Raw genomic sequence first — 26,087 nt, 5'->3', positions numbered from 1 at the left:
ACACAAGGAAGAAGACAAATGCCACGGCCTCCTATAGAAGTAGATAATAATGAAGAATTTGAGGTGGAAGAGATATTAGACTCAAGGCGGCACCGAAATAAGCTGGAATAACTTGTTCATTGGCGCGGATATGATATTAGTGAACGCATATGGGAGCCATCTAGGAATCTAGCAAATGCATCAACTAAAGTCAAAGTTTTTCATCAACGACATCCATCATAACCAAGATGAAAATCTCTCTTATAAAAGAGACAAGATTGAGGCAAGATAACATTCAATTTCCTATCCTTGTTTGTAACTTCTTTGCATTTGTGACACTAATTAGATGGAGAGCCAACAACCAGCGGATTCAACTCAAGAACCTTCGTTTGCTGACTTACCAGATGAGACATTGCGATTGTCACAACCTTCAAGACGAGGCAATCGAGATGAAGATCTTCAAAAATGACATGTTCTTCCTCGAATAGATGGTGAGATACAACGCGTTTGGTATCACGATTTGGGAAGGGACTCCCGATGTTTGGTGATTTTGCTAGAAGTAAGAACAACTCCTGATGGTGTTCCAAATATTCTATTCGAAGGAAGTTATGAAGGCCTCAACAATGATCAAATAACTGGGTGGTCTTCCCGCCTTGGTATGGGACACTGCCGATGGTTGAGAGGCCCTATCAATCATCTTCGAAGAGAACAGAGATCAGAGTATGTGGCGAATACAATTTGTCGCATCATAGATTTTCTCAACATATGATGACCGCTTTTCGTGGAACTCGTGTGTAGAAGGGGGGGTAATGTCACGGCCATAATCATGTAAGCTAATAATTACATATAGAAATAGGTAGAAATAAGTAAAAGTAGATAAAAGGAAGTTAATTCTATAATATTTAATATAGAAGCTTCCTAGAAACTTCCTAGATGCTGCTTTGACTTCATAGGTGTCTTTAATTGACTTTTTGGATTAGAAACGTGGTCAACAAGTTGGCCCTGTGCCACACATGTTGTTAGCTTGAAGATCAAGCTAACTATGTGGCCCACACGTAGAAAAACTTGCCTTGTAAGTCAAGGCATGTGTCCTACAAAGTCAATACATATTGGAGGTCCTATAGAACGTCGCCACGTAGCTCCTAGTTAGATAGTATATATATAGACAAGAGTGAAGGCTTCTTCAGACTTGTCAACTCCTTTCTTGCTTCTAGTCCAGGTTCAAGAGTCTTTAGTTTCTTGTCTTGTGGCAATAGCCATTCCAGTTTCCTTTTAATATACCTACTTGTTTATATTTTGACTTATTATATCGAGATAGCCTTTTTGTATATATTTTCCCTCATCGAGTCTTTGTCCTTGACACTATAGCAATTACATACTTTTATTATTTTTATTAGATAAATATCATGTGATTGTTTATCTTGACAACTGTGTAGTCGATGGAAAAAGTTAAAGTGACCATCTTGAATGGACATTGGCACAAATATAAAGCTATTTATGAAGCCATATTATAACCTATTAAGATGAGATTTATATAGTTGGATTGGATCATGTATAGGCTAGATATTAGGTAATCTCACATGAATCCATGTCATTATTGCAACATTTTACATTTAGAAATTTATTCTATCTATTGATTATTTTGAACCTTTATTAGTTAGAATAAATATCTTAAATGTATTTTTTATCACTCTTATATATCTAAATTTATTTGATGTAAAATTTTTATTATTGTTATTTTGATTATTAACTTTGGATGTAAATGGATATTGATTTTTTTTGTAAAATGTGGCAATTTGATAATTAAAAATTACAATAATTGAATATAATTTAAGAATGATATATATATATATAGATATATTTAGATATGTGTGTGTACATACATACATACATACATAATATTCAATCTCCTTTAAATAAATAAATAAATATCTATGAAAAAATAAAAAATATCTTCATTCCCCTTTAAATATGTTATCTTCCAAATATGTACTGTTCAAGTAATGTGTAGCTATTTCAATGCAAATGCCACTACAATCACATCCCATGCAAATTTTGCAATCATCAACAATAACCCTTAGCTCCAATACCTTAGAAATTAAGAGCATTGCCACCCATTGGCATAGACAGGGATAGTCCGGTCATAGTGGGCCTCTTTTTGAGGCCAAGTAGCCTGGCCAGCTATTGGCATCACTGTTGGTGATACTAGTGGCCATGCTTTAATGTACAACTCAACACCAACATACGAAACAAAAAAAGAAAAGAAAAGAAGAAAAAACACAAAAAAGAGAAATGGAAAAGAAACCTTAGAAATTAGAAATTATTCAATTATGAAATGTAAATTAAACATATCATCTTCTAAAGAAAACCATGAAGAACTTCATTTTAGCTTCCCAAGAAATGAATTCTTCATCCAGACTCAGCTTGAACAACCACAGTGGATACTCTCTCCTCATTGATTCAAATAGCATAACACTTGTGTAGTCAAGTCATGTAACAATCGTGGGATCCTGAGATTACGTTTGCGAACACACATAGATGAGGCGCAATAAAAGAGAGAGGGAGATTGAGAGAGAGAGAGAGAGAATCGAGCTATGGCGAGCTCAGTATGGAGTCGGCACAATCCCATCGACGTCGGAGCAAATGAAGCGCAGGGGCGTCGCAACAGTGCGAAGGATCCATCGGAAAGCTCGCCACTGATTCTCGCATAGGAGCGGCGGTTTCACTCTGGATCCTCGCACTGCTCAAGGATGCGGCCCACAGATTTCGGTGTCACCCACTCCGAGGATTGAACCGCACCTCACCTCACCGCTTCGCGATCAGACGTCACATTACGCGACGTGCCGTGACGTCAGAATGAGAGAGGAGGTGGGGGGGGGGGGATTTGCTGAGCGCTTTCTTACAGGGGTGGAGGGAGGGAGGGGAGGGGTGTAGGCAGGGGAGTCCGGTCATAAATGAGCACCACGTTAAGTAAATGGGATCTCAACAGACTTGTAATGCTCCTCCACCGCAGGAGCGGGAGCTCTGGCAGGAGGTCATCATAGGATGGGTGTTGGGGAGTGGGGGAGGGGAGCCTTGAGACGGGGACGATGCTGATCAGCAGGCGCGATTGCGGGGAGGATAGGGAGTCAGTGCAACTGAGAAACCGAGAGTAGGCAGGCAAAGCTAAGCAAGCAGGGGACGGAAGGGACGGAAAGGAAAGGAAGGGAAGGGAAGGGGAGGTAACGGGGACGGAGACCACATCTACATACATACATACATACATACTACTGTGTGGACAGTCACAGTCACGTCACCTCACGTCTGGGTCTCTGGCGACACTGAACGGATCCATCCGTCTCCAACCTGCAACCACATCCATAACCAACGATGAAACGGCCCCCCCCGCGGGTTTACGGGACACCACCACCACCCTGCTGCCTTCGTACCCGGATGGATGGATGAGTGATGGATGAGAATGGAGGAGAGTTGCCAAGCCCTTTTCCCCCTTCCTTCCGCTAGTGTGAAACAGGGGTGGGTGTGTGTGTCCGCTGATTGTTTCATTCATTCGTGTCGGAGCGTGGGGGCATGGTCCTGTCCTGTCCGATCCCCCCCCCCCCCCCCCCACGCTACGTCGTCGTCGTCGTCCTCCCCTGGGCTGGGGCCAATTTTTTACTTTATCATGAGCGCCGGCGCAGGATGTAAAATCGAAATGGTATCAGGGACAAAAGGGGCAGGGATGCAGTAAAAAGGGGCGGGGGCGGGGGCGGGTAAAGATCAGAAAGAAAGAGGGCAGGGGCGAGCGAGCCAGGGAGCCAGGGAGGGAGCGAGGGAGAGAGGGAGGGAGCGAGGGAGAGAGGGAGAGAGCGGGGGCGAGGGGAGAGAATAACGACTGAGCCAATGGGTGAGAGAGATTGTGTTAGGGCGTTCCGTTCCGACCAGCGTAGCCTAGCTAAGCTAGTAAGTAAGATTGCTGCTGTAAGAAAGAGAAGAGCGTTGCTGCAGGCCGGACCAGGAGGACACATCCCCCCCCCCCCCTTCGGTTCCTGCAGCATTAGTGGTGCATTTGGATGGTTTTCCTAGCCAATGTGGCTTCCTCTGCTGTTGTTGCCCAGGCGAAGGAAGGAAGGAAGGACGGTGTGATCAGTGAGGTGAGGGAAGCAAAGCAACCAACCAAGGAAGTAGAGAAAGCGAGAAAGAGAGAGAGCGAGCGAGTGCCACAGCGAGTGAGTGAGTGAGAGAACCAGCGAGAGAGAGAGAGAAAGTTGTAAGACTCCGGCATATGATGTTCGAAGGCATCGTAAGCGCATGCATTGGCACCGTCATGTGATGAGAGAAGGGTGGTCTAACTTCGATATGCGTGGGAGTAGGTGGTGGTGAGTGATATCAGCATCTGTATGTGTTCAAGCAAGTGTGTGTGTGTGTGTGGATAGAGAGTGTGTGTTCGCGAGCATTTGCACGGCTTGAGATGACTAGTGATAACCTAGGAGGTGAATTACTCGTGAGGATCAACCTCGGAGGTGGAGGTGGGGCGCTGGCAGGAACGCAGCAGCTTTGACGTCTGTCTGACAGTCTGGGTTTTCATCGAAGGTATTGCTTTCGCAGGGAGATTTTGTTGGAGGAGAAGGTATAGGCGAGAGGGGTGGAGTGAGGAGTGCATGGTACGGGAAGATCATCCGACTTTTGGATCAATAGTGGACGGTCGTACCTTGCTGAGTTAAACCGATGGAAAAGATTTTTGAGAAAGAGAGAGAGCGAGAGAGCGAGTGAATGAAGCTCCCATATGGACTGGAGTGCGCCTAGAGCAGATGGTTGTAGATGGAGGAGTTTGCAGGTGGCGGAATTGAGTCATTCGAAAACTGAGGTTGGGATCGCCATATAGTTGCGACTACGATGAGTGTGTAGTTTGCTGGGCTGGTTTGAGGTGTCTGATTGAGTGAGGACTAACTAGCCTGGGACAGAGATTGTGCGGGACTAGGTAGCGTGGTTGTTGTGGACGGCCTTGATACTGTTCTGTTGTTCCATATTATTTTTGAAAAGCTTGTATTTAGCAAGATTAATGGAGGCAAAGGGTTGTCCAAACGTTGAGGTAGACTTAATTCGGGTTTTTTTGACCGTTTGCGAACTGGTAGCTGTTCCTCAAAGAAGGTAGGGTGTTGAGCTTTCCAAAACACTGAAACGAAGGCTTTCGTAACAGTCGAGACAGGTTTCACGTCGAGGACTCGTTGAGGTCGTTAGAAACTCGATTTTGCTATACCGTGGCAAAGAATTCATTGTACTGAGGCCACTGATAGTTTCTGTAGATTTCATCAAAGACCATCTATTGGAATCAATGGAACGTTCTGCTCCGTGTGAGCGTCTTCCTGCACGCAGACTTGTTGTAGAAGTTTGTTGAACGAGGGTTTTCATGGAGGTGCCTTTAAGAGAATACGCTGCTCTAGTGCAGCTTGGGTAGGTTACATCTAGTGATAAGGGTGGTCAAAGTTTGAAAGTCGGATGAGGAAAGAACAGTGTTACGATGTAGAGGGCCGAGGCTGTACTACTCGCTTCACAAATCACGTATAGTGGCCGGACTGAGTCCAGGAGGAGGTGATGATCTAATATTTTAAACAATACGCCCGCAGTTACGGAATTTTTTAATTTTTAAGGAAATAATGCTGGAGAGATGATCAACAGTAAGTCTTGCTATCATATGTGAAATAATACACAAGGATAGCTGAACTTTGCTCTTGAGGACACATAATTTTAAATGGATGTTTTTCTATGGTGGAGTATCATGGGAGAACAACAATATTTAATCAGTTGTAATTAGCTGAGCGCAAGAGGAGGTCAGGATGTCGTGCATTGTAAAATGCATTTCTCAGGAACTCATGGACTAATATGAGAAATCTGGTCGCGCAGGAAACGCATATGACACTCTTTAATGCTTGTGCTGCCGCGTGAGAGTCCTATAGAGAGCAGCGAACAGTAGGTTCAGAACTCAAATACTGTTAAACTTATCCAGGTAACGGTTAGCGGAGTTGAGGCGGGTTACATGCTGAACATTAAGTAACATCGTATCGTAACATCTCGAGATTGCGATTTTGACAGTGATAACTGCCGAAGTTTACGATTGTTTGAGTATCATGCTCGATGTTAGTTCTTCAATGAGTTCGTTATGAAGAATCTTTAAATTTATGATGTACAATAAAAGGAGAATATCATACTTTGCCCATTATAACGTCAAACTCAGAAAGTGCGGACCACTTTGCTGAGTCTTTAGATATTAGAACTTTGTAAGTTGCTTCAACTCGATTTTGCCGTCTTTCGCGGGTAGCATTTGCATTGTCAGTGTGATAGTTGAGCATTATCCGCATAACCTTTGTCTTATCTGATTATGGAGATTTCAGTAAGGTGGTGGACCGCTGACGACTCGAAATTAAGATAGGATTTTCAGTGTTCAGATCGTTAATCACTATAGGATCATTCCTTCACAGGTGTACAACATACAGGAAAGGTCGTTCCCAGGTTTTCCAGAAGAACGCGCAGAATAATTTTAAAATTACAGTAATAAAAAACCCGCGTCCTGTAGCTTTCTGGTGTTGTGAAGAAATCTAACTGGCGGGTAACATGAGAGAGGATCACATGCGGGAAGCCTTAAGCTCACAACGCAGCTGAGAGGAAAGATGAAAGTACGGCAGTCACAACTCTATTTTGAGACTGCGGTAGTCTCAAAATAACGTATGTGACTTTCGTCATGAATCATGATTCATCTATCTGAATTATTTATGGTTATATGCAGGGACTAATATTCTGCTGCTTTGCCTTGTGATTTCCTGGGAAAACAGAGGATCCAGGATCACGAAGAATAGTGTGGAGAACGACAAATCTCCGCCTTAATGCAAGCCTTGGTCCTCACGTCTGTTCGACATGCAGTGGACGATACCTGCAGGTGGTTGTAAATTACCCTATGTCATAAAAAGAAGAGGGTTTTCTCTTTCTCAACAATTTATTAGCCAGTTTGATCTGCAAGACAACTATCGATTCAAGTACCTCCTTTCTCTTGTGGAGAGAAAATGCAAAACCGTAAAGCAATGACATCAGAATACTTTCGATGATGTTTCCACCATTGAAAGCAAAGAGATCGCTGACAGGGATATGAGTTTACCAACATTCTTTGTTGAGGATCAGGAGTCCGTGAAGGCGGACATAAAACTGTTATCATCTCATTCACCGATTACATGAGCTTGCAACGACCAGATTCTATTTTCCCACCGGACTTTGAGAACGAGCCTCCCAAACTTAATGCTAATTTGCTCAACCAGGTGTTGCAGCTGTTATGCTATCACTCGTCTAGACGTTGTACAAGCTTAAGGAATTCATCAACATTACTTTCACTGGACCGAAAGTTATCCGTGCAGGTATGTTATTGATGACTCATTTCACTTGATTCTTTTGGGCATTCTTGTTCTTGCTTATAACATTGGATGAGCTAATTCTTGGCTTCATCTTAAGTCAATAGAACACTAGCGAGCGAATCACTTTTTGATCTGAATAATTGAAGAGCCTCAAATCAGTATATTACTCTTAAAGGAGTTGCGGCAGTTGCATCGATTGCATTCCCCTCATGAAACCTTGGAGCAATGGAATGAATGAGTAACCCGTTGCCACTATAAAAACTCACAGAAGTTCATTAAAGTTCGTAGTTCGTAGTTCAGTCAGCTTGTAGAGGTTTTCTAATACGAAATACCATGAACTGATGTTAAAAGAATTGTATCTTCGACAAATTAAACTTTCGAAGATACTCTAGTCATGAAAGGTGACCAATAATGCAGCTCTATAGATTAGTTTTCCATTCAAGTTTGAAGTTTTGAAATTATCAAAGACTTTTGCACAACCTGTGCTAGTTTGAAATGAACCTGTGTGAATCTCATACTCAGTCCAAATTTCAGATGTCACTTATCGATTGCGTTGTGAGTTTATCCCTCCTCTCTCTGTTTAAGTTTTTCGACTAGCATATTTTGACTTTCAGTTAACTCCGACATCATTGTCATATAAATAACTGGCTTATGAGTTGCAGCCTCGGTTGATGTTGACAGGTTAGACCACAAAGAATTTGCTGACGCCGTGTTGAGGAAAAAAGAGATTTCCCTCATCTTATGTCAATGCGTTGAAGACATAACCATTCCACGCTTGAGTTCTCAGTTGCTACTTATGACTGAAGTGTGCTCGCTGGTGCCTCGCAGGAATAATTCCTGTCTTGTTGGAAAATGCCAGCCCTTTCTGGTGGCTGGCAATAAATTTTTTATTCTATTTATTTTCCATCCTTTCCTTTCCACCTGCACATCCCAATCGGGTGCAGACGATAACTCCGTTTTCAGTAGAAGCAGTTTCTTACTGCTCAACATCAACAATTCCGACAAAGAAGATGATATTTTTTGTTTGGGACAACTAGCCATGAACCAGGTCATGTAGAATAACGACTAGCAGTTGTTCCTCTCTTAGAGGAGTAGGTTGACCAAGTTAACAGGTTTGGTACTCTTTCGCTTATAGTTATTTTTCATACGCTACATATGTTTCCGAAATATGCCTATATATAGCTGAGTGCTGAAGCCTTAAAAAGCCACATATTGAAGCAATTGATCCTCCGGATAAGCTCTTTCATTAACGTCGGTGCCAGCAATCTAGTGAAGGCTTCAGGTGAATTTGATATTCGGGGATTTCGCTCTGTTAACCTAGTTCATGTTTACTTTCATACTGGAATAACGGGGTTGTATGTAAGGTCTCTTAGAATCAGACAACCTGTGGCTTCCTTCGGCACAAACCTTGAAGGCGACAAAAGGTATGCTCCAGATTTAATCTCAAGCACTAGCTCATTTGGAGAATGACGCAAAATTAGATGTAGTAGTACGCTAGTTTGACGTGTAAACATAACCATTCAATCTGAAGTCAATTGGAGTAGGTGCTTGGTTGCAAGGTGTACATTGAAGACTTCTTCGATTGAAGTATCATAATTTCAACTGCCAAAATGGTGTTCATAAACGATCATTTACTCATAAACTTTGATAAATTTACAGGTTGTCTGGACTTGGCGTGTTCTCTCTCCTCTGTCATTTACTCTTGTCATTAAGTTGTCTCCTATTTCCAAGAAATTGCCACTTCATCATTGTGTCGTGGTGGTGTATGGGATGAACCCTTCTGCACATAACAACGAGCAGCAAGGGGACCTTAGCTGGTCTACGGAGGATTGGGGCAACCCAAGTGCAGTCAGCACTCTTGACCAGGCCTCACGCCAGTACAGTAGTGCTGGCCGCCTTGAGTGGGAGTGGGATCCAATGATTCTTGCACAGCACCCTGGGAGTGGAGGGTCTACTGCTGACGATGGTCATGACGGTGCTCGCATGAAGAACCACGTAACTGCAGGTAAACCTGGCAGAGTGTCGATGTAACTCATTACAACTAATTGCATGAGTTCAATGATGTTAATAGTCCAGAGAATGGAATGTGTATTCACACGAGCAATTTCATTACTCTTCAGTGATTAACGTAATATCATTGAGGAAGTAAGCGTTCAAATCTTTTTTCTTGATTGCGATTGTGAGTTTGATCTACTGTTACTGAAACGTTTTAGACACGCTCAACATTGCAGGCTTGAAAATCATTCAGTAGCAAGTGCTGGTTATGATTGAATGTTATCTTCGATGATTGACAGGCACAATGTCTAGTTTTCGAGCTTCGTACAATATGAATATGCTGTCCGCCGGCCTACCATCCAACTTTACACAAAACCCAATGGGTATTTTCAGCTCTGCAGGGATCCGAAACTATGGAACTTTGGATGGATCTGCCCAGCTTTCGACCTCATCAAACCTGCATGGTGTCCTTGGAACATCTGGTATCCCAGGCCTAGCAGCGACCAGCGGCACAGGCCTTGACAATGATATTCGCAGCTTTGATCACAGTCGGCGCGAGTTCCTTGTAACTGGAATGCACGATCATGTCAAAAGAGAAGAGGTAACTGACCTCAAAATTTTGCAACTACTGGTTTTATCTTATGGATGTGGTGCAACATGATCCTGTGTGAACGTTCTTTTAGGCTACCATCGAAGCTTCCATGTCTTAAGAGGTGGTCAACGTGCTAGTCCAGGGCTCGCTGTCGGATACGTACTAAAGCGAATATTTTTAGTCCATATTGATATTCTGATCTGAAAGTGACTCACGTAACATGATTTGCCGAAAAGAGGAGTACTTTGTACAGATTGAAAACGAAATACACCGAGTCCTGGAAAGGTTCACAATTCACACATTGATTTTCTAAATTCTTTCGCTGTTGCCCCATCTCGATTCCTGAGCGAGTTTTAAATTTTAGGACTCTGGATGTAAATTTTTATTCCGAGCTCATATGCCGAAGATCTAACCTATTGTCTACCATTCAAAGGTCTTTGATGGGCATGCAAGGATTGGGCTTAACCTCGGTGTTCGAACCTACTTCTCCACCGAGGAAACCGCTGCCAGTGGGCTTGGTAAGCGACATCGCACAGGGTCACCTGGGTCACAAGTCCCTACATGTCAGGCAGAAGGATGCAAAACCGATCTTAGCACATCTAAACAGTATCATCGTCGACACAAAGTGTGTGAGCTCCACTCAAAAGCCCCCAATGTTCAAGTTGGTGGCCAAACTCAGAGGTTTTGTCAACAATGCAGCAGGTTTGTCATAGTTCATGTTCAGGATCACGATTTGATTGTATGCTTTCTTCTTGAATTCAAAAGTTGTGCTTCGGTAGCCTTCGGATAATTCTCGAATAGACTTTTAAGGGTCCCATTGTTTGAAGTCATTGTTTTTAGCACCGGAGAGAAGAAAGTTTCTAGACGAGTTACTATAATTATCCATTTTTTGGTTGTCAAAGTTGTGTTTGTAATGACCCATCACAAGATCCATCAAATGAAGATCATTAAGGGAGATCGAGTGTTGGGTCTTTCAGTACTGATGTGGATCTTGTGATGACTTCTTCAATGCCCAGATTTCACTCTCTAGAGGAATTCGATAATGGTAAAAGAAGCTGCAGGAAGCGTTTGGCAGATCACAACAGGCGTCGGAGAAAACCACAACCCTATGCATCTGTGTCTGCAGGAAAGTTGGCTGAACCTATTGGGATTAAGAACGAAGACGATCCCTCAGGTAGCAACCGTGTCAACGGTAAGTCAACATTGGGTTCTGCCTGAAGGCAGCATTTTATAAATGGTTATCTTTACAAAGTAATTCTATTGATAACGCTCGATGAGTGGATCGATGTCATCGAGCAGTTATACACTGTTTTCATCAAGTTGATAGAAGTCACTGTGTACATATGCGTCGGCCATCCCTATTCACAGCTGCGGTGGGATTCATTTAGATTAGTGTTTGCAGCACTCGTGTTTATTATTCACATGTCGGGAAGTACCTCTCAATTATCTAACTCTACTAGTTTGTCAATCAACATGCTGGAGATAGATTCGTGGGGATTGGTCAAAATAAATATGAAAGGATTGCTTCATGTCCTTAAAAGAAATATGTGGCTGAAGTGATCTAAGTGGTACACAAGTGCAGATTCGAAATCGATGATCATACCATTAAAGTGTCGAAGTTCACCGAGCTCAGTGTCCCTTGAAGACTCTGATGAGAAGCCTGGCCCTGTTGGAAATAGCTTACATTTCCTATCTTGTAATCAGGGAATTAGAAGGGGACCTGGTGATGATCAGCATTTGTCTCATTCTGGAATGCAGATGAGCTCGCAAGATATGAAGCGTTCAGAAGCCTTACTCTCTTCCCTGTCACCAGCACCCCTCATGCTCCAGAATGCCAAGCAGCAGATGCCACTGGTAGGAGGCAACGACAATCACGATCAGGATCATTCCGTTTACCAACAGCATTTGCAGGTACATGTGGACTAGAATCTAAAGTTCATCGTGCTTTTGCAAAGACTGAACATTTTCGGATCGATACAAAAGAGCAGTACTGGATATAGATTCTGTGTAAACACCACAATAGTACTCTGATACTACTTCCTTAAAATTAGTCTCACTAATATCATTTATGAGCGATTCACTAGAATGGATTATGTTTGCAGGCCATCAGCATGGGTCAAACAAGTGGACCTAAACTTTCGCTCTCATCCCTAGGTGGTCAATTAGGTTTGAGCCATCAAGCTGGAGGACGGAGGCAGACGATTTCTGGTCAGATGCATAATGAAATTGAGACTCCAGTTCCATGGCTGAGGCCTCCAAATTTACGATCGGACTTGACCCAAGTGATAGGAAGACAAAGTACTATGAATCTTCAGCATCTCATGTCCAATGATTCAAAGTCTGGTATCATTTCAACTTCTGCAAACTCTCAGGTATGTGATACTTTGGTCGTGCACCAACAAAAGTGAGGGTCGCATGCCAATTCGAATTTTCACAATCACCAGAAGGTGAGCTAGAACAGGAATGCATAAAGTACGGAGATGTTTTTGTTTTCACGCTGATGAGTACGTTTCTCTAAAAAAATAATTTAGAAACTTAATTGAAATCGATATTGCAGGAGCCCGATGTTCAGGCTTTCCCTTCATCAAGCCAAAATTTGATACCTCGTGATATTGCCAGCCCTGAGTGGATGCTCGGCAATATGACAGGACAGGCCGTACGTGCAGGGTCGAACCCATTTGTATCCTCCTCATTGAACAATATAACTGGAAACGGGCAGCTGGAGTCCGTGCATCAGATTATGCCGTTGATTGATTCATCTAGTGAGGATGGTAGAATTCCTAGTAACGGTGGGAGCGACCAAATAAGTCATCGCACCCACACGCCGGTAGAATTTATGAGGGAGCATAACACTGGAACAGATTCTGAACCAAGGGGTGACGACAACAACAGCCGTAGTGGAGGTAGCGCAGTAGGTAGTCCTGACATAAAATATCATGAGCTTCACGCATTGAGACCGTACGAAAGTGTCTCATCTTCCATCTACGACTCGAACCACAACCTTTTGTAAGCTGCAACACAAACATATGAATATTTGCATCAGGTATTCTCTCCGCTCAAACGTTCTCATTGCTCCCTATCCTCTAGCTCTGCCCCAAATATTCAAACCGTATTATTTTACATTACTACTAGAATTTTAGTCAAAAGAGTGCACTTAGACACCCATGTAGCTTGTGGATTGAACACTTGTGTATAAGCTGATGATCTTTTAACCGTATCCCAAAAAATATCAAACATATGGACATCCTTATTGCTAACGGAGAAGTTCCTCATCTTTTAGATATCGCTCTAATAATTTTAAATTTACAAATTACTTGTCTAAAGCATTTTGCAATTTTTGAAACCTGACACTTAAAATATCGAACCCAAAGTGTGTTCCCTGAAGCACCTAGGTGTTGATAAATGGAAATGCGTTTCTGAGTGATGCCTTCATTTGCGTCTCTCCTAGACGTTTGTCTCTGGCTTCTCAAGCCTTGCAAACCTTGAAATTGAGGTTTTCCATTTCAAATTTTGTAGAGGTCTAACACGTCTTTTTATTGCAGCGAAATGGGTTTGCAGATCCGGGAAACCCTCGTGTGAGACCATGGTGTGACCATTGCTGACTTTCCTACGCAAGTGGCTCTTCTGCAATCAAAAGGGACTTGCAACAGTATAGCAAATGATAACCTCTTGCTCCTAGTCATAGGAGATTGAGATCCTCAGACCACTGTGTTCCCATTTGAAACCTGGAGCATGTACTCAATACTTTAGGATAGGAATTTTGTTACCATCCTACCTCTGTGCTAGCTTGCTATCTTGAGAATGCGGAGATAGTTCTAGGTACATAGGTGTTTCCTAAGAACCACCGACTTATCCTACTTATATTTACATTGGAAGGGTTGTGAAACGGAAGCTACCGTCGCTGAAGACGATCCGTAATGAACTTTCGAGCAAGCTGTTCCTGGTGGACTCTTTCATCTTGAATCTATCATCAAAACTTTGATCTGATGAATGAGCAAACCTGTGTCTGCTATTGCTGTTCTGATCCCGTATCAACCTGTTGATGCAGAGCAGAAATATACTACAAAAGTAAAACATTCTCTCGGTACACAGCGAAACAAACAGCATAATAGCCTATCTACTTCAGTGTGACGTCTGGCAGGTCGGGCTTTGTAGAGAATGGCAGGTTCTGACAGATTGGGGAGGGGGCAATGCATTACAGATCTCCTGCACCTCCTTGTCAAAATCCTAATCCGGCATAAGGTCTTTGAGCACATGAGGAATCGGGTGTACGTAAACAATCCAGGAATGACTAAATCTCTGCGCGCTTCGGAAGGGACCACCGCTATGATTCTCATCTCACTTCTCTCTATCTTTCTCCTTGTCTCTTTTCCAGCAAGTAGCTCCAGACTGATCCACAAGGCGAGTCTGGGACCCACTGCGCTCAGAGTTTGAGCCTAGTTTCGTACCTGACGGAGACACTTCACAGAAGAATCTCATGCAATGAGTAGGACACTGCCCACTTCGTCACGTCGATAACGGGCAGCAAGGGCAATGAGAATCGCCCGGGACCCATTAGCAACTGTAGCCAGTGTGAAGCTAAACCTTTTCCGAGAACCGAATAACCAAACTCTACTGGGAGGAAGTGTGATCAGTGAGCTGGTGGACAGGACACCCGGGAGTATTTCGACGAGGGTACCGGCAGCTAGTTTGTTGATGAGTGGGAGCAGCTGCGGGCAGCGACAATGACCCACATATCCCCAGCTCACACCAACGCACCGGAGCTTTCCCTACTCATAACGCCAGCTGCCTCCACGCTTCCATGCCTGTAACTCATTTTTACTCATCGTTCACTTAGATCCATCCATTTATAGCCATTAGATGATCAATATCCGTCCATCTTTGAATGAAAACTCCTTTAATTTCATAATTGGTAGAGTATTTGTCTTCCCAGGAGCTCCGCGTTGGGGAACTGCTCCTCCACCCCGATTTGGTGACAAGGATCGAAGTCATAAGCTGAGGCTCTAGTCTGGAGGAGATTGAGGTTGGTGTGGCGGGAATGGAAGCCTGCACAAAGAGAGAAGCTGCTCAATGTGATATTACAAGCCGCGGAGACGCATGGGTCCTCTACGCTTCTTGCTTTGAGAACTGTTGCTGAGACTCATGTTTTTATAGCTCCATTCCTTGTAGTTTTTCTTTCTTAGGTATCGAAGCTTGGATGGCAAGGTGATGCAGTAGTTCCACAGTGCTGCAATGGTTCCTAGTGTTATTAATGAAGATTTCGATGACGACGAGGAGAGTACGTCCATGATGATTATCGTCGTTGTGACTCTTCTTCTCGTGCTAGGAGTGTGGATGACTTTCTTCTGAAGTTGAATTGGTGGCTGTTTTGGTTTCAGCCACCACTGATGGACCTCGTAGGGTGAGTTTAACGAGTAAAAATTTTGGAGAAGCTTAAGAATGTGTACTCCAAACGTCGTACAGAAGCCAGACTATGCCATACAATCAACGCGAGAGATATTGAACCACCATTAGAAACTCCTTGCAGAAGAATTGCATTTAGTGACCCAGAATTTTAAGGTTCCCGTTGCAAGTACTTTTAGAAATCTATGAGTGGCGTTACTTGCTCATTGTTACATTTCTATGATAACGTCCAGCACAAACGATATTAGAGTATTGCTTTGTGTTTCAGACCAATCAGATATTGCTGCCAACTTCACATTCAATTGAGCATTTCAGAATGAGCTGCGAACCACATAGAAAGCGGAAAGAACGAAAGGAGTACCGAGGGTCGGTCTTCGCCAGCTGAAAGAGGTGTGCGCAATCCTTTGGCACATTCACTTACGTTTAAAGTGATTGTCACTTACAACACGTGAACACAACATTAAACTCAGTCTTCTACAATAAGTGTTTACCTGTATGTAGGCGTAAGAAACACAATTCTGTTGTACTCGAAAGATTATCGGAAAGCCTCTTTTATTTCCTTAGGACTTAATGTTTACGATATTGGACATGTTTTGAATACCATTTTTACGGCCAGTGCAAGAATATCATTGTTATGCACAGCTTTAGAGGTTGTGAGGTCTCTGTATTGCAATGCAAGAATCGGGCCATCTACTCAAAACAAAAATCTGCCATTAATTAGATTACTTCTGAGTTCTGCGTGCAAAGTGCACGAACTTGTGCCAACTGCAATTCGTGTTACCTCATCTTTTATTACCATTGCTACATTTTCCTTTAATATCCTTGAAAAATGCTTGAGTTGTTGAACACATGCCTGATCCGAGTTCCTGAATCACTGTACAAGTGCTTCGTTCAACGAAATGAATAGGGACGGTACAGTTTCGCACTCAACGATGCAACTGATGGATGACCGAAACTAGTAAGCAAGAAACGCCGTCTTGATATTGAAGGCTTAAGAAATGGTAGTGCCGACGATAAAGAAGAACCTGGGACAGTTCTAGAGGAATCAATCTTGTCAAAGGCTCTAAATCACGACATACAGCAGCTCCGGCGGAAAGTGAAAAACTTCACATCAGGTTAGTCTCAATTTGAGCCGGGGCATAATGTTCCAATCATCAATACAATCAATTCCTCGTTCTTTACTTTTGTGAATTGCGTGGTTGACTAAACGTTTGCTACGTATATTTGAAATTTCTGGTTGAGCTATTCACTGGTTCTAATTTTACGTGGTTACAATAGATTAGTAGTACAATATTCTTGTTCTGCTCCAATCTGCGATTCATGTATGTAAGCATCTTTTATCACAATTGCAGTGGATTTCTGGAATACGTGATGCTAGCATGCAGCCAGCTTCTCCACTACATTGACAACTGTTATCATGGACTGTTGGATTCGTTGGAAGCAGGGAAAGCTCTTTAGCAGCATCCTTTCTTAACCTTCAAGTTGGACGAGTTAATTTGTAGCTCCCTTCGTTGAATGGTTGCTCCACATTCCCTATCCTCGGGAAGAATCCCACAGCTCATCAGATATATAAGAGTGATTAGATTACCCACATCTTCAGCTTCTGCAACCCCAACTACGTTCATCATTCATCAGTCCTCGTTAGAGTTTTTACTTTATATTCTTCAAAACTAAATAGAAAATTTTCAATTGCACCTATCATTAGTCAATATATTTTGGAGTTAAAATTCGCAATCATGTTTGTCAGGCCGTCTACACTCTTCTAACTTTTTCTGATCGCAGGATCATCACGGTGCAAATGTTAAGCCAATGAACGATTGCAACAGTTCAATGCGTCCGAAAGGGATGACGCTATTCCAGGGTCACTTGTTCGACGTTTTCGACCAGTGTTACTCGGCTAATAAGAACAGGATTGTTTTCGAGCTTCATCACGTTCAGGAATATGTTTCTTCACCAACTGATAATAGTTTTCACCAATCTTCCAGTGCCTGGGCAAATTTTGAATACGTTATGGGACAGCTCTTCATAGGTTCTACGTATACATTTCAGCACATTTAATAACAAGAGAAGCAGCTTCATTGAACCGCCAAATTCAACCCTGTGGGATCAATGTATTTATTAATGTTTTCATAGATGTTTCTGTAAACATAAGGGTGAACACATTTTGGACAGAGAAGGTTGAAAAAAATTGAAGTTCATCAACTTTCTACATTGTTAGGTCAATATCAATGGTTTTTGAGCCATTCTACTCAGACACCATATTTAATAATTACTTTCAAAATTTTCAAAACAACTATTTTTTTAGTCTTCTCATGTTTTAAGGATTATACTTGTATTAGCAAAGTTACTTTGTCTCAATTTTTTTTTGTTACAATCTTATTAATTCACAAGGTGACAAACATGATATTAAGTTTAGAACATTTGTTCCAATAAATACATGAAGCAAAAATATTAAAAATAGTAAATAAATAAGACTAATAAAAGAATTTTTATTATTTTATAATAATATTTTTATAAATTTAAAGTAGATAATACTTGCAATATATATATATATATATATATATATATATATTAAAACATTTATAAAATTAAAATAAGATCTAAATACCAAAATTTGATTATTATCATCAAGAATTGAAGTACAATGTATTAAATACTAATATAAATATAATTATTTTACTATATTAATAGTAAGTTGTAAGTTTATTTATAAATAATAAGTTGATTTGCTTTTGCAATGTAGTCAAGTTGTTGCAAACCAAGTTGGTCTTATTCATGCACGAGACAAAAGTTAGACAAGGGACAATAAAAACTAGTATTTGAGCACAAAAGAAGGCAAGTGTAAACAAAGATATGGATGTCTATTTTAGTAGATTATAAACTTAACACATCTTTAATTATGAAAGTACAATTAAAAAAAAATGAAAAAACCTAATATATTGTATAGGATATAAGCAAGAGAAGGCTAAGAAACAAAAACTTATTTTTGTTCTTTGTATTGTTGAGGTTTTGACGAGTTTATTCATTATTAAACATTAATATATATATATATATATATATATATCTATTTTAAAAAATCATGTTATTTCACAAAATAAAACTTCTTTGTAATAAAATATCTATAATTTATAACAAAAAATTAAACGTCATCATAAAAATATTGAAGCTACAATCTCAACAAATAAAAAAACTTTTTAATGCTCACTCTAAAAGCCATACAACTCTGATTTTTATTTTGAAAATACTATTCCTTCCAACAAAGTCAGAAAGCATTGTAACGTTATTTATCAAACATTTTTTAATTTTTTATTTAATTTTTTATTTTTTTAATATCAATAGATTAGAGCAAAAGATATTGAACTCATCTACATATTGATACCTTTGCAAGGTCAAATTCTTACAAGTCCACACCACATGAAAAATGCTGCAAAATAAGAATAAATCCTCATTAAGTCTCATATCTTTTGCTCATATATGTACATGATTTCAATGTAATCCTCATACACACAATAGAGAAGACAAACAAGTGGATCGCCAAAACATAAACAGCCTTCTTGACGCTTGCTCCCATCACCAAGTTACGTACCGTGCCCTAGTTTCCCGCGGTTATAGGTTCTCATCTCCACGGGTTTAGGCCTCGAAAAACAGCGAGAATATTAGTGCGTTGCTCGGGAGAGCTCATTGGGTGTGCGATTGTGTGTATATGGACTTGAGAGCTTTGCATTTGGAGGAGCTCGTGCGGTGGTTTGACAGCAGCGCGGAGGCGGAGGCGGAGGAGGAGGAGGAGACCGGGTGCGTGATATTTTCTTCTTCATGCTTAGTTTGTATTGCTCTGCATCTGTGTGGCTAGAAGAATAATACGGTGATGAGGGCTTGGCCACGACGTGAAATCGACTTTTTCTCGTAATTTTGTGGGATGGTGTAGCGGGAGGTATTCCGAAGTTATCATTCTTCTTTTCTGGCGAACAGTTCGCTCAATTTTAGCACGCGATGATAAGGATTCGGGGAGTGATCCGACGCTATATTGACTGGAGTTCGTTTGTGCTCTGGTGCTAGTGTGATAGCAGTGTCCGTGTATTCCGAAATCAATTTCGGACGTTGTAGTTTAACCCGTGGGAATGCGTTTTGGAGTGCTTTGTGTTCATATTTTGGGGAGAAAAGTCTCGCCTCAGACGTTAGTATGTGCCGCATTAGCTTGTTTTTCTTTTTTTTCTTCTTTTCGTCTTTCTTTTTAGTTTTTTAGAAAGTATTTCATTTGAATTGAAACGTAAATAATCGAAAATTTTGATCTACCTCATTGTTGCGAGGTTTAGTGCAGAGAGGGAGAATGAGAGAGAGAGAGAGAGAGAGAGAGAGAGAGAGAGAGAGAGAGAGAGAGAGAGAGAGAGAGAGGTGGGGCGCTTGTAAGCGTACGTTGGCTTAATGTGGCGATGATCGTCGCTCGAAAAGTGCGTTGAGAGGGTGGATTTAGGGCTGGATAGAGGCTGAACCTGTACTTCTCGAATTTGATTATCACGATTCTACTGTTTTTTTATTAAAAATGTTAGTAGGTTTGTAGCACTGGATTTCCTGGTGTTCTGAATGAGAAATCATGTCAGATTTAAAGCAAGGAAATGTTGACACGGGTTCAGCATTGACCATTGGTTCTATGCGAAGGTAGTAGTTTTATAATTTTTTTGGCGAGATGTCGTACTATCCACTTTGTTTGGGATTGATCTTCTCTCAAAGTTCCTTTTCTGGGCAGGTGCTACAGTTTTTTTCTAAGTCTAGGGATTTTGGTTGAATCCTTCTCTTTTTCTTTTTTCTTTTTTTTCTTTTTCTTTTCTTTTTATCAGGTTCTGAAGCCCTCGAGGTGTGACAATGTCTGATGACGATGTCTGGGGGTCGGAGACCATCGTAGGAGAAGAGGGCAATCGTCAAGGGTCTCATTTACATTCGGAACTGGATCATGAATGGCAGGCTCGACATAATCAGTTTCATACTGTATCCTTTCACAATTATCTGTGCAAGTCTTTTATTCATCAGTGACGAATTGGAATTGAATCAGATCAAATCCGTTAGCTTTCGTGACTGCAGACTGAACTAATTTTGTTTCAAACCCATCTCAAGTATAGCATTGCGAAATAGCGGGGCTCAAATGAGGTGGCAGATAGTCCTTCAACTTTTTTGTCGCTTTCGCATAACATTTCCTTCTTTGTTGTCTTTTCTAACTAAGACTGTATCATAGCTCGCACTTTGTGAAACTTGACGACTAGAAGTTAGGTTACAGGGATGGGGTGGAGGCAGGCAAAAATTCATCTGTGCAGGAGGGTTTCAATTTAGGTTACGCTGAGGCCACTGTTGCGGGTTTTACCTGGGGTGTTGCTCGTGGCCTTACCAGGTAGCACGAATACTTGAATTTCTCTTTCATAGATTAGATATAGTACATATGCCTGATTGTGATGTCAAGGATTTAGGTTAAGAATCATCTAACTATGTTTCCCTCTTGATCTAGTAATAATCGCCCAAATTAAGTTAATGATTGCAAAGTCTCCCAGTGAGGTTTTGAACTTGAGAGCTGCGGGTTTCTGTAACGCGTATTCCGTTCTTCAACTGCATACAGAGCTTTCGCTGCCTTACCAGATTCATTGAAGGACACACTGGTTGGCGAAAGTGACGTAAGAGGACACTTGGAGGCTCTGGATTCCTCTATTTACAGATATTCTTCCACAGATTCGCTGCGTACATTTCACCGGAATATCAACAAAATCCGTGAGGTTAGTGTATCAAGCTCAGATACAGTGTTGGAGTCACAAAACATTGAGGAGATTGGAAGACTTGATCTGGAATCGCAAAGAGAAGGTGGAATTCGCATGACCTCTTTCTCTGGTGGTAGTTTGCTCCCACATAGTTGTCTAAATGTTACAAATTTATATCGCGACTTTCTAACTCGTCTTGTACTGATTGCCACAACGAGTAGGATCATACATGTTAAGGAATGTTGAAGTTTTTGACACTCTTGTGGTTTATAGTTTCCAATTGCTTTATTGAATTTACGGAATAGCGACCTCTTTTGTAATGCCTACGTTCCTTGTAGTCTGTTCGTTGGAGAATGAATTGACAATGGTTCTTGTAATCGTACGGCAGGGTCTCTGGATAGTCGAGGTGAAACAAGGTCAATTTCTATAGTAGGGATAAATCGGTTACCCGAGTCTCATAGTGCTGGCGCCTGGGAAGTAGATAATGGAGATGATGCTGCCAGAAATGAACTGAAGGAGTTGGAGGAGAAAGTGCGAAGGGAGTTTCAGTTAACAACTATCAAGATTAGTGATGTCCTTACAGCACCAAACCAGTGATTCTATTACGCAGTGATACGATTGTGGATCAGATTTTGGTTGAAAGTCCACCTAGTTGTTAGTGGCATTTCATGGCAATATATGTTAATATTTATACTAGAGAAAGGTTGCAAATTTACCAACTCAATGACTCGAATTTTGTGTCAATGTGGTTTTCTGCTTGGTATCCAGTATACATATTTGAAACGAGCTACTTGTAGTTTCTCTACTCGTATCCTCTGCCTTTGGCAGTGAATGAAAGTATATTTGTAAGAGATCAGCTCCAACTATCTCACGTTGTTGCGAGAACAGCTACTGTTCGCACTAAACGCTGAAAGAAATAGACCCAAGCAGTCGGAATTGGGGGATCGCTAGAAAGACGTTAACATTACCTTGGTACCGCTGTGCATTTGGATTCGATGGGGTTCGATAAGGAGATCGCTGGCGTGTTAGCCGACTTAAAAGTTGTACAACATGATAAAATGAGATGAAGAATTAAGCTTAATCTTCGTTAACCACTCAGTCTCCTGATATGTCCCCTAATGCCATGTGATTCAACTGCATTATACTTTGTACGAAACGCATGCTCATTCAAAACATGACTACGCCAGTATCGTTTTAATCAAAAGATGACATCAAATAAAAATGGAAGACTGATTGATTTGAAAAGTCCGCAAACCGCACCTCCAATGTCAATTTCACACGGGGGGCCTTAACAATTTTAGCATTCGACGCTATGTCTCTAAAATTGGTACTTTTGCTCCTCTGCTTCCCTGCAGTCATGATTGAGCTCAAGTCAAGCGCCAGAAGAGGACGGGGTATGAGTATATATGTGTACAGTGCGAGGTTACTATGTTAAGCCTAAATTAAGACGGAATCTACACGAAAACAATATTAAGGGGCAGAGCGCCTATCTGCGTCAATCACAGATTTGAGGTTCAGTAAAAGGCATTGCACTCGACACCTGTTCAGCTGTCACCCATCACCTTGCCTTAAAGCAAGGCACAAATACAGCTAACAAGATGAGTGAGAACGGACAAGTTATAATTCGAGTGCACTTATGCACACTCTAGAAGTCTATTTCTCAAGTAGGGAGCATCAATTAGGTGGACATAGAACTTTGAACATAACGGCTAGAATCCAGTCTGATAAAACTCCAGCTGCAGCAGTGAAAGGCTACAAGTGATGTAAAAGTGAACATGACTTAGTACACCTGAATATAAAATTGACTCACTTGGTTTCCACTGGAATCTCAGACTCAACGAGGTGTGTACATAGCAGGTACATTTGGGGATATTTGCGTCTTTCGAGTGTATCTAAGAAGCATAGCTTCTACTGATTGGCCTGGAGCTTGCATTCCCCTGTCATTGATGCAAGGCAAAATGGTTATATCATGACTTTGTTGTTAGCATCAAAAACAACAACATGAAACAAGCTACGCAGCCAAACCTCTTCATCTTTAAAACGCTAAGGAGCACAAACAAAACTTTGTCTATCAGAGAATTTGTGATAAGAGATGCCAGATGTACAACCATTGCTATGAACAAGTATTCACGAAGACTGAACCTAAAGATCAACTTCAAACACAAAGATGGAGAGCATCGAAGTTCATCCTCACCTTAAATAGGGCTCTAGATCGTCCCATTCCCATTTAGGGTTTTCCTTGAAAAGAGCAGAAAAACGCTCTGCTGGCTTTGTGGGCAAAGATGAAACGCTGAAGAGTCGAAGCCAGGAATCAGCTCCAATCCTCTCAATTAACACCTCCCCTTTCAACATTTCCAACTCAGGTTGTAGTCCTGTAGGAATATTTCTCTTCCATGCATTCAAAAAATCTTCTAATCTCCACTTCGGGACAGAACGGAGTAGCTGTTTTGCATAGTGTACGCAGACTTTACTTTCCTCAAGTTCCCATTTTCTAGTGTCAGGTTCCTGTACATTTGTTTCAACCTCCTTCCCATAACAGGCAAGACAATGTTCAATGATTTTAGGCGTGTAGCCATCATTCCTTACAACCTGGACTACTTCGGATTCTTGTAACAACTTTATATTCCAGTCATGTTGAACAGCAGTCAACAAAATGACATCTAATAAGCCCTGCATGAAATTTCCATCAACTATTCTCCAGAACCCTTCAATTTCCACTGCTTGCACTGACTCTAATGCTGCTTTGATTTGGCTATAGCTGGCCTGCACTTGATTCGCAAGGTCATCCATGGTGTAAAGCCCCGTTCGTCCCCGCTCATCTTCCTCCAGCATCTGAAACAATTGATCATAGCCTAGCATGAGCATTTCGTTCTTGTAAATTGTAAAAATTGAGTTTCCATTACGCTAAAAATCTGAACCAGCGGGCAATCGAATAGATACCGAAGACATTGATTGTTTTTTTTATTGTTCCACACAACTATGGGAGGCTCTAATCCAGTCATTATCCTATCGTACAGGATTCGACGAGTCCTCATGTTCAGAACCGCTTGTGAGCTCATTCTTGTGGCTAGTACTATGTGAAAGAAAGATATGAATTAATAAACCTTAAATGAATAACTTTGGAATGCTCATGGACAAATATTTCCAGTCATTATAAAAATACATCATGTGTCCTGCAAGCTCAAGAATAACTCTATTCTTTAATAGAGCAACAATAGAACTTGCTTTAGCGAACTAAATTCACAGCATCTTACAACACACCTGCTCCTCGTCCAAATCTTCAGTGTATGGACGCTGATTCAGAAGAACCTTCAACTTATCGAGCCTAGGCGCTGTCTCCACCAATTCAATAAGACCTGGTACCATTGCTACTACACCAGCACTTGTTGGCCTTGTACAATCTTTTTCATTTTCGGGGCAATCCGTGGCGTCCGATTGCAGAGTGGAATGTTGTGTGGGAGAAAGGAGCAAAACTGTGTTTGAAGTTGATACATATTTTATTGCATAAGTGGTCGAGGACGTACATAGAACCGCTTCATCATTTGGGTCTCCTTTAATAGTCAATCTGAGTTTGACTGGAATGTCAGAAAACCACTTTTTTTTTTTCCCAGCTCAAAAAGATTAAATGGTCATCTTTGAACTGCCCACAACCTACCCCTTCTCCTCTCAAACTATGAATAAAAGATGAACAAAAATGTGCTCTAAACTCATGTAGCTAATCCACATTCCACACCCATCATTAGTATTGTTTCATCACGTAGCATACTCCTAAAAATTAGAGGATGAGGGGCACTGCTACATGTTCGTGAAGACTATTGACAAGTAAAAATCATGATGAAGAGGTCTCTCTTATTAGAGAGGAAGATGCGACCGTCTAAACATAACGGTAAAATCGCCCAAAAATGTTCCAAATTTCCAAACATCACTTTACATGAACTGAGAGAAGTTTCATACCCGTCATTCAGTAGCTCCTTCAAGACGCTTTCATCCACTTCCAACAGCTTGAACTCTTCCGTGGCGAACGAATCAGAATATCCCACCGTAACACTTCCGTTCACGTTGAGATCTAGCAACTCCGCCATTGCCCTTCACCAATCACTACTTTCAAATTGGGCGCATTTTTACAACTTGGGACATTTCCGACAATAAATTGAAGTCCGCCCACGGCGTCTCAACAACACCAATGCTTCACACCTACAGGGATCTCAAATTAGCAAAAAAAAAAAAAAAAAAAAAAAAAAAAAAAGTGAATACCAAAGTCGACTAGGGCAGGTTCAGTATAGAACTCATCAAGCAGGTTAAATCTCTCAACCCAACCTAAACCCTAACTCTCAAAACCTTTGCAACTGACAATCGCGTCCACGTGGAATTAACACAAGAATCGAGTTTGTAAACGACACCCTCTCCCACCTCATCGGAACTTCGCGTCAATGAGGCGGGCCACTTGTCCGGTTCTTTACCCTTGAACCCAAATTCAAACTTCTAATGAAAAACTCAATACGGCACACACCATACCTGGTATCCAGGGCAAGATCACGTCCCACGAGACCTAATTCAAAACGATTCCTTAACGTCATCAATCATAGCCAAATAAAAAATGTGTGCGGAGGGCCTTTACGCGCAACCTTCATGCTGTTCTCGCGGACCACACGCAGTGCAAGCACACGATGCCTTCAATGCACCACACACATCAACTCAATTCAATGTCGAATCGTTCCGCAAATGCTATCCCACCAGCGTTCGAGCGCATCGAGGCCAAGATGGAAGCAATAGAGCTCGGCAAACCAAAGCACCGAAGGGAATCGAGGAAATCCACAAAGCAGCCTCAACGCTACCAAAATGCGCAACCTCCACAACACAGAGACACAAAGCTGACCTCCCTCCTGAAGTAGAGAATCAATCAACAGGAAACACTAATCGCAGCGAGTACATTGCAACGCAAGACAGTACGGCTCACACACACATACACTCTCTCGCCCACTTTGCACGAGTGAGCGAGGGCGG

General features: G+C 41.6%; 3 protein-coding genes and 1 long non-coding RNA gene across 17 annotated transcripts; 3 read left to right on the top strand and 1 right to left on the bottom strand.

Annotated features, from left to right (window-relative positions):
* The first annotated feature begins 3,838 nt into the window (after positions 1-3,838).
* On the top strand, positions 3,839-13,929 carry LOC112282745 (uncharacterized). Of its 11 annotated transcripts, none has more exons than XM_090250689.1 (12): positions 3,839-4,109; positions 5,860-5,925; positions 6,786-7,358; positions 8,037-8,779; positions 9,015-9,360; positions 9,650-9,951; positions 10,376-10,644; positions 10,959-11,134; positions 11,525-11,853; positions 12,045-12,314; positions 12,500-12,985; positions 13,485-13,929. In XM_090250689.1, exons 5-11 carry the CDS (start codon positions 9,126-9,128, stop codon positions 12,950-12,952), a joined length of 2,034 nt encoding a protein of 677 aa, XP_090106815.1. In that variant the 5' UTR covers positions 3,839-4,109; positions 5,860-5,925; positions 6,786-7,358; positions 8,037-8,779; positions 9,015-9,125; the 3' UTR covers positions 12,953-12,985; positions 13,485-13,929. The 11 variants fall into 11 exon arrangements, with proteins under 11 accessions (XP_090106815.1, XP_024376560.1, XP_024376553.1 ...); XM_024520792.3 differs by having other exon boundaries at positions 3,839-4,334; XM_024520785.3 differs by having other exon boundaries at positions 3,839-4,334; positions 5,860-5,962.
* Positions 13,930-14,063: 134 nt separating this feature from the next.
* LOC149989310 (uncharacterized) lies at positions 14,064-17,322 on the top strand. Its single transcript, XR_016503111.1, has 4 exons — positions 14,064-14,749; positions 14,876-15,735; positions 16,229-16,460; positions 16,698-17,322. It is a non-coding gene; the product is annotated as an uncharacterized LOC149989310 (long non-coding RNA).
* A 1,718-nt stretch (positions 17,323-19,040) lies between these two features.
* On the top strand, positions 19,041-21,802 carry LOC112282551 (uncharacterized). The gene is made up of 5 exons (XM_024520271.3): positions 19,041-19,137; positions 20,181-20,328; positions 20,604-20,725; positions 20,948-21,186; positions 21,472-21,802. The coding sequence occupies exons 2-5, from the start codon at positions 20,206-20,208 to the stop codon at positions 21,678-21,680; spliced, it is 693 nt and encodes a 230-aa protein (XP_024376039.1). The 5' UTR covers positions 19,041-19,137; positions 20,181-20,205; the 3' UTR covers positions 21,681-21,802.
* Positions 21,803-22,301: 499 nt separating this feature from the next.
* Positions 22,302-26,069, bottom strand: LOC112282549 (uncharacterized). 4 transcript variants are annotated; one of them, XM_024520268.3, is made up of 6 exons: positions 25,709-26,069; positions 25,038-25,277; positions 24,345-24,648; positions 23,278-23,915; positions 22,894-23,020; positions 22,302-22,432 (listed from the first exon to the last, which is right to left on the bottom strand). In XM_024520268.3, exons 2-5 carry the CDS (start codon positions 25,163-25,165, stop codon positions 22,918-22,920), a joined length of 1,173 nt encoding a protein of 390 aa, XP_024376036.1. In that variant the 5' UTR covers positions 25,166-25,277; positions 25,709-26,069; the 3' UTR covers positions 22,302-22,432; positions 22,894-22,917. The 4 variants fall into 4 exon arrangements, with proteins under 4 accessions (XP_024376036.1, XP_024376037.1, XP_024376034.1 ...); XM_024520269.3 differs by having other exon boundaries at positions 22,302-22,573; positions 25,599-26,067; XM_024520266.3 differs by having other exon boundaries at positions 25,599-26,067.
* Between the last annotated feature and the right edge of the window lie 18 nt (positions 26,070-26,087).

This window comes from Physcomitrium patens, chromosome 5, assembly GCF_059467195.1.
Source record: "Physcomitrium patens ecotype Gransden chromosome 5, ASM5946719v1, whole genome shotgun sequence".
NCBI classification, from domain to species: Eukaryota; Viridiplantae; Streptophyta; class Bryopsida; order Funariales; family Funariaceae; genus Physcomitrium; species Physcomitrium patens.
The sequence above is the reverse complement of the archived record's forward strand: the minus strand, read 5'-3'. Positions and strand labels throughout refer to the sequence as shown.